The following is a 9,057-nucleotide window of genomic DNA, read 5'->3' on the forward strand; positions in this document are numbered from 1 at the left end:
AACAGAAATGCAGTTTGTATCATCTTAAACTTCATTCTCTTTTCATTTATTTGACTAGTACTGTGAATAAGCTCATACTTTCGTTCCAATCATATTTAGCCATCAATATTGGTCTTCTGCTAAGAAGCCACTGTAACGCACATGTAGTAGTAAGTAAATCTACAAAGCGATTAGTTTGGTAAGTCTTTGATAGTGACCCTGAGTTCATGATTTTCCTTGGTACACTCCTCTCTGAAGGGACTCCGTCAACCGTCCTCACCAGATCACGTTCGGCCAAGCCGTGCTACAAATCTCTCATGAAAACTAGTCACTGTAGACTTCAGTTATTTCGACAAATCGGTCACAATTCAAACATGTGTAGTGGTATCGGTTCTAACCACATGAGATATATGGGAAAATAGATATTCAACATTTAACACGTAGAGAAGGCCAACAGTGGTGAGTACGACAATATTTGTGCATTCTACAGGATAGCATGGATCAACCTCACAAATGTAGTCATTCTGTATGAATTGTTTTTATTCACATCAAATATATTAACCTATCTTCAGCACAGATGTGTTCTTCAGAGGTACTGAGTATCATGTAGTTAATTGTTACGATACGATGAGTCAATGTCGGCAGTGATGTGATTTCCACGTAAGATCTTACATATTAGGCAGTTACATCATGACATCTACATTTTCAGACTAGGTCTATAATTATAATCGCACTAATAACGAAGTAGACCATAATTCTGGACATACCACTAAATTTGTTCTATCTCGACCTCTGGTTTGATAGGCTTTGTGATCTTCATATTATAAGAAGTTCTAGACTATAGCGTTAGTTAGCGTCGCTTATCCGTGACGTTGTTTTGTCCAAAGTTGCCGGATGAGAAATGCGAAGAACGTAAACGTTAGGACTCGGGATGACATTCTCAGCTAAGTTAACGCTCTCACATGCAACATTTATCCGCTGAATGATCATACACAGATTCTTTGTTTAAAAGCCAATGCATTACAGACCCACGGATACAAATTCTATCCACACCAGTGTTCGCAAATCTACAAATAATTCCACATCACCATTACCGAGTGGTGTCGTTGGTCTTGCCACTCAGTTACAGTAGTCCTGGATATGTCGACAGGGAGTTTGAGTTTGGTATGGAATGCTGATGCTTGGAAAATTAATATGTTAATATATAAAGAGAGAGATTGTGTGGTGACGTTTCTCGCTCCGTTATTCAGTGCTTCTAATGAAAAATGATAGTCTTTGATCATATATGTTATTTTCAGCATTTTCTGAGATAGATTGAAATGAATACGTCAACTGGTAGAGTTTTCCGGGATTCATACACTGTCCAAGAGAAAGCTCTTATCTTGTAAAGTGTACATACATGCCCACGTGAGTGTTTTCTTATAAGGAAAAACAAGAAAAATACAAACGGAATGTGACTAATGAGTAATTTTTCCACCTCAAAAACGTGTCACTAATACAGTGCCCTCTTTGTTTTGAAGAAGCACCAACTAGCATATAGAAAACGATTCTGAGAACGTGAGTTTATTTAGAAGCTAAACGATTCACGAATACCATACATAAACCAACCTAAACAATTACAATGACACTTATGACTTTTCAAAACAATATGTTTTAAAATGACAAATGGAAACTCCATGTACGTAAATTCAAATCCAATAACCACTAATGAACGCCATTAACTTTACTGCAACTTATCAGAACATATTCGTATTTCGATTTTCGTCATTATGTTCATTCGGCACTTAAGATCAATTTGTGCCATATTATACAATACTTATCCGCACGATTTATTCCGCTGGTACAAGCAATAAACGACTTATTACACTGTTTTCATGGCATTTCGAATAGCTTATATGAATATATTATTTTATCGTCCAAACTATAACGACATGAACGCATGTTATTTTTCTGTACTCTAATTAATTTACTTATATTCTCATGCAAACACTTCTATTTTTGTCCGCGTCTTTACGATATTCATATACATTCTTTTACATAAGTATGACACCTTCACATAACATATTTACTCCTCACATCACACTACACTCTACTAGATGCATTTCAATTTTCTCGATACTTGTTGTTAACGTTAAAAATATAACACTTCTGTGTTACTTTCGAAATTAGATGTTTTTCCGAGTAAACGTGCCATTTACTACGAGGGACTTTGTAGTTGCTGGAGCTATTTCAAGCCCATATATGTTATTCTGACCGCTGGACAAACCAATTCGTTTATTATCCTCAAGCCACATTTTGACTGTAGTCGGATACAGAGACAGTGAAGGTGGTTGGCCCATTGATAAAATCATCTCCCGATACAACTGACGTCAAGAAAAAGGGCCACCAAAAGGTGTGTCATATTGATGATTGGTGTTTGTTTAATCCACAGAGATGCTGCAGGACCAATGAGTTCTTCTTGTTAGCCTGTGAGAATCTACTTCAGACCATTCTAACTTGATACCCAATAGGGTCAAGAAATTTAAGTCGCACAAAATTCCTTACTCATATCTGGCCTGCGCCCATGGAAATTATTTCAACAACCTATGGGAAAAAACCAAAAAAATAGAAGTTTGGCACAATAGCCTGGGATGCACACATACTTTCTACTCTGTATGAGAAGTCGAGCCAAAGAATTCACCACAGGCTGTAGGGGTCACATAACTAGAACCCTTCAGAAGGAAACTTGCTAAATTCTGAAAGACTCAAAACAGTATATCATACCAATTTTCGGATATTTCCTTTACATTCTCTTTCCCTATATACCTAGGCCTTTATCCAGAGCCACGGGGGATTTGTTGCCACAAAAAACCGCAGCTGTTACAGCAAATGGCTTATCGACTTCCTCCACAACATTTCTAACCATTCTGAACCACATGAGCCAAATGACCAGGACTTGGGTTCAGTTTTATTCGTTTCACAGCCAATTTTAAAAGAAAGAAAGATGAAATGATCAGCCTTACGATATTAGAGGTGTTCCCTTGGACCGCACTGAAATAGAAGAGGTACCTACGATACCACGCAGGTAAATATCCATATCGTTTTCATGGTTGTGATGTTTGTTGAACTCATTGTCTAGTTGATTTTTGGATGTAATCAGATGCATGTAGACGCTTATCTATTAAGAAGCCAATGGAAACAATGGTTCAGAGGAGTTAGTTATATAAGTTCTTTTTAAGTTTTTCATCTAATTACTCCGAATATTTAATAATGTCTATGCCTTCGGCTTCTGAGCACTTCAAACAAGAAGTGCACCTATCAGCAACCCATAAGGCTTTTTCACAGCATGGATGTGGAACAAAACAGAAAAGTAATTAACTTCACTCCCCTTTAGAAAACGTTTGGAGCTTCAAGATATTGGATATGTGATTGCCTTGGTCAGGCGTCACCGCGCATTTCAAGGTTCCAATGAGTTATGGCAACCTCAGTATCGTACAGAAGATGTGTTAATTGGTAACATTTTCTTTATTATTGCTATTTGTTAGTAAGGAAAACATAATTGAGTCAAACTTCGATATACACGAGGCATTTTGCTGTCGAAACGTGACAACGTGCCCAGATTGTGGTGTCAGCCTTCTGAGGACACAGTTATTGGAGCATCACCTAGATAAACATAGTCAAATTAAGTGTACCTACTGTGAATCTTTATTTAAAGAGTCCAGTGTTTTGGAACATGAAGTATGTGTTTGAATAATAACCTATTCATATTAGCTTATATGCCCTAGACGACTAGTGGAGTGCGTTTTCTGTAACTTGGAGGTGACCATAGACCTATTAGATGACCACGAGTCAACATGTGGTGCCAGGACAGAGCGCTGCTCAGATTGTGGGAACTTTGTGATGCTTAAAGACCTTGAAACTCATCGATGTAAGAAACCCATAGGTAGTCGTGAATAATAGACTAATAAAAAGTTTTAGAATGTCTTACAAACTTACAGAATGTATGCATATTTCAAATATAGTACTTATCTTTCAGGATCTCGAGAAAGACTTCCGTGTGGCGTTGAACTTGCAATATGAAGATTGCATTCAAAATGTACATTCTGCAACATTTCAGAAACATGTAGAAAGTCGGAATGACAGCTCACGTCATAAAACAACAGTTGGGAGGTCGTCAAATGAGAATGTCGTGCAAGTTTGACATTTTGTGATTGCCGAAATAGTGTGTAAAGATATTGGTTATTCGAAAAATTAGTTCATTAGTACATTCGTTATGTCGCTACATATGTATAGTAAGAGCGCCCCGATTAGCGTATAAACCTTTTGGTGTATTTTCTGCAAACTGCAGTCTCAAGCCATGGTATTCTGAATTAACAGAAGTATGAGTCTTTTCATGGTCAAAAGTTTGATATCATTTGTGTTTAAGTGCTATGTCTTGCTACTTATAATATAGGATTGGATGAACAAGTTAGTAACATGTGGTTGCAAACATGTGTAGTGGATGTCGAGTCGTGGACGGACTATGATCACCACTACTATTCGATTACGCGTACAAATATGACTTGGTTCCCTTGATAGCCCGTAAACCAGAAGGCTTTACTAGTCCAGATCAAGTATATTTATTGGCGATCTCGTGGTATCGAAATAATACCGAGACGTGCCAAAGAGTACAAGCGAACAAGCAGTGCGTGAGCAAGCTCGAACCAAACCAGGCGGTATATGGAACAAGAAGTGAAACGGATACAGTTAAACAAATACAGTAAAACAATCTCTGGTACAATTGGTTACAATAATAATAATTGTTTCTATTATTCCAATCGTGTTCTTATCGAGACTGGCCGGTCACTACACATGTATTCTACCCCGTTCCATTAGTGGGATAACATCAGAAGTGTCAGTTTCGAAATTAAACCTATAACTTATAAATCATGGCTAGAAGTGGAGTGCAGGATGCTTTTTTGCCCTCTGCGACTTGTCGGCCGGGTGTACCTGCTTCATAGTGTTTATATTCTTACTGGTACTAGACCACAATCTTGTTGGTCCTCAGCAGGAGCTTCAGTCGATTATGTTTAGCGTAGAACCTGGCACACGTGTACATTGGTCCAAGTTGCCACAGCCCATTAACATAGCGAGATAAGATTGTTAAGGTTAATAGCAAACAGTAGTAGAGGTAGTAACTGTATTAGGGATAACAGAAAAGATTAGGCGTCAAAGCTAAGATTCCAGAGGAAAATATAGATTAGTGGAATAAGAAAACAAAATAATTTAGGTACTTATGAAACCTAGGATGTCAGGGAATATAAGGAGTGAAGTCACCTCTTCCATTACCAAAGATTTCGAGCCATATCACCTGAAATCTCTAACCATTGTTTATAATGATCATCCGGGCCCCAACCAAAAGATCTTCAGCTACCTGTATGACTCACTTCAACAGTCAGTGCAAGTGTAGTTGATAAACTGGTAGAGTCTTAACTTTACGTCATACTTTTAAGGTCTGGTTTATTTTGGATCTTGTTACATGTTACTGACTTACCGAAATCTTATTCGTTTTTCTTGTCTTAGGGATGAATGGGAGTCAAACTCGATGATACCATGTGAATTTTGTTATTCCTGCTATTCCATAGATATGATTGATGAACATCAAGTATGTCTTTTGTTCCCATGCAAATTGTTTTGTAATTTTTAGTTGAGGTTTGAGTGTACATTAAGTTTCTTCTGTGAATTACTGCGAAATATGTGTTATTTTTTGGTTGTTTATGACGGGGTCACACAGAATAAAGACAGGGATAAACAACTTGGTCTCTGGCAAAAATATATTTCAATCCAAGTCGGCACGTTTCTGATTCTCCAAGTTGCCATCATACTAACAACATGGTTACGATAATTGCGTAATAAGCTCAGGCAGTACCTGTATACTCCAAGTAACGTATCACATCAGTATGTTAAAATCGTCGAATAGTCTCCAAAAGACAAGATACATTTCTTAATTGCTGGTCTAAGTTGTGCTGAGGTTTCGAGGCCTGAGCTATCTATATTCCGATAAACAGACTAAAATGAAGTATGTTAACCATCTAATTTGAATGTAGTGTCTTAATGGTCTCATCCTCACCACGAAGTTTGAGTCTACACAGCCGTAGTTCACAGTGTTAAGGAGTCCTGAAATTATAATGAAACGGATACTTAGTTCTCCAGATCGTATCACTTTATGATAAAAGTCACCAAGTTATGGGGAAAGATTTGTTCTGATCTATGTTTTGGTGTTTACTCTGATGGATAAATACATTCGTGGTTTACAATCAGAAACTGCATAGTAAACCTCAAATATTATTAAAGTGTGTCTTTCTTTTTAGGAGAATAGGGGTTTAAGATGTTCAAACTTCTATAATTGAATCACATGTTTGATTCTCTGTCCAACGATTTTGGCTTGAACAAGTGGATAACACTACTTTCCTTCATTACTCTAGTGTGTTTCATACCACAATAAACAAATATATACTTGTGAAATAAGTTACATCGGTCATAGTTTCCTTCAGTTTTATAACTGCATAATATTGTATTTTTATTGGTAATAAATAAATAAGTTGTTATAAATGTTTACTATAGGTTTTGTGTTTAATTGAAAATGGTCCATTGATGTCGTCAACAGAAGAACAGACAAATGAATCCAAGGATCCATGTAATGAATTAACTACAAATTCAAAAATAACACCAAGCCCTTGTAGCATTTCACAAGCATCTGGATCCAGTACTGTCTCATCAAGTTAGTGGTTGTTCTAGTTGATTTTTAAAATATTTTCAGTTTAACATTACAAAACATGTTACGTTACTGTCCAAACCGTTATATATATAATTTTGAATGTAAAATTTGTCTTACTGTAGGCATAAGTCGTTTAGTGTGAAATGTGGAACATTTGTGCTAAGAAAAAAATTAATGCATATGGATATGGATCTGTTCTTATATATGTATATGGATCTAATTCAAGAAAAAAATTATCGATCATTTATGGCCTTAGATTGTGGAATTACATAATTCTGTGTAAATGTATATATCGATTATGAGATGTCGCACAATTGTTTATTTAAGTCTCCATAGTGACCGTCAGTAGGTGGTATTTTCATGTTTTAGTTTTTCCGAACTAGGTTTCTTTTATCACAAACTTTAGTATTTGACAAAACTGTTAGTTATGCTTAAAAATCAACGTTACATCGTGTTTGAACATGATAGAAAAAGAACTTAACGACTACAGTTTATATTTTATTATATTATACATACATTGTGGATAGACCACGTATGTAAGTGGTTAAACGACTGTACTGATGTATTTGGTTTCGTCTATTAAAAATATATATGTATATTTAGAACACTAACTGTGATTTTTAAGTACATTTCATTGAAGACTAACACCAACTAAAAGAATAATTGCGAGTGAACGGTTATTGTGATAGTGAATCTTCATTGACTGAGGCAATTGGGGTATATATTACATGTCCGTGATAATCTCATACCCCGACGAGTAGTTATATATTGGAATAAAGCTGGGGCGGCCAAATTAAGATATGATATCGACCCATGAATTCGTAGACTGCTAGACTGATCCATGAGGATAAGTGTTCATTATCCAGTTGGGGTGACATTGCTTAGAATCGGTAGCAATGGCACTGATTCATTTACTTTTTCCCTCCCGTTAGTTCTTGAGATTTAAAATGATCTTATTCTTTTTATTTCGCAGATTTCTGCTTGTTCCCGAATCATATTACATATACCTAGTCTTTTCTACTACTGTTGATACTCTTACTACTTCATCAACCTTGGTTTTTGGCTTGAAAATTTCATTTTAATGTGCTGATATGGTGTAGGAACTTGAACTGCCGCATGTGTTCCAGGTTATACACTGCTTTTGAGTATTTCAGTAATCAATTCCATGTATAGATGAAATAGTGTTCACTGAATATGTCATCGATTCTCTAGTTAGCGTCATTTAACTGTGTAAATTGCTATTCCATTTAGGTGTACGAAAAATAAAGTAATTATTCTACTTATGATTGAAGCACTTGACACAGTTGTAGAAGTAATGCACTGAACAAAGAGAAATAACAATATTATGAAGGAATAGAAGAGAATAAAACTTTGGAAATAAAGAATTAAGAATCAGTAGGAATCCCGTGTAAGTAAAACACGACAAAGTTAGGTTTTTTCAGTCTAAATGCTGATCTTGCTGTTTACAGCAGGATTCCCATTGGTTTCCATCCAGACTTGCCTGTAAAGGTCTCCTGCTACTGATGATAAATCAGGTTCTTTCTAAAGAGTCAAGATGGAACATCAGATACTAATACAACACGGATATTCTTGACTTTATTGCACTTTAAGGTAAATTGATTTCCACTCTCCGTTTTCCACAAGTTCCCGGCGTCGTCAAATAACTGGTTCATACTATGATTTCATTTTTAAAACTTGATACTATCAGTTTTTAACTACTCATGTGTGTTCAGTAGTATATTGCGCCATGCTTACATTGATACATATTTGTCTGACCAAAAATTATGCCAAGTTTAACGTTGTGTAAGCTTAGGCTCTGTCAATAATCCATGAGTTTAGCACCTGAGAGAGAAAATCATGGGTTCTGTGCTCGTTACTTTCCTGTGTACAATGTATCGAATTATTTTTATAGGTGTTTGTTGAGATTGTTAAATTTCTTATTTTATATCATTTAACCAATGGGATTCAACCTTATCGAACATAAGACAAGTATTATCGACGGGATTAGATGATGGTCATACAGCATCGCAAATAAAATGAAGCTAGACATGTAAATCACTGGGTGTCGCCTCAGTGATCCAAAGGTTAGGCTCTCGCCGTAAATCCTGACGGTGCTGGGTCCGATCCTTAGGGGTTTGCACTACTGAGGTGGAGTCCCATATTCGAACAAAACAGCTGTCCAGTGCTTTCTGGTTTTTAACAGTTGTCTCAATAAAATCAGTCTTTGATATAAACTAAGATGTATCTAACAGTTAACACTATAATGAGATTGATTCAATTTTTACTTATCACTTCACTATTGACTTTGATCATCTTTCTATAGGTTCGTTTCCTTTTCCTAC

General features: G+C 36.2%; 1 protein-coding gene across 1 annotated transcript; it reads left to right on the forward strand.

The window, feature by feature from the left end:
* Positions 1 to 3,304: 3,304 nt before the first annotated feature.
* Positions 3,305 to 3,915, forward strand: Smp_149180 (hypothetical protein; the record flags this gene model as incomplete). The annotated part of the gene is made up of 3 exons (XM_018797303.1): positions 3,305 to 3,328; positions 3,508 to 3,696; positions 3,730 to 3,915. The coding sequence occupies 3 exons, from the start codon at positions 3,305 to 3,307 to the stop codon at positions 3,913 to 3,915; spliced, it is 399 nt and encodes a 132-aa protein (XP_018652358.1).
* Between the last annotated feature and the right edge of the window lie 5,142 nt (positions 3,916 to 9,057).

The sequence above is a fragment of the Schistosoma mansoni genome, chromosome 4 (genome assembly GCF_000237925.1).
Source record: "Schistosoma mansoni strain Puerto Rico chromosome 4, complete genome".
NCBI classification, from domain to species: Eukaryota; Metazoa; Platyhelminthes; class Trematoda; order Strigeidida; family Schistosomatidae; genus Schistosoma; species Schistosoma mansoni.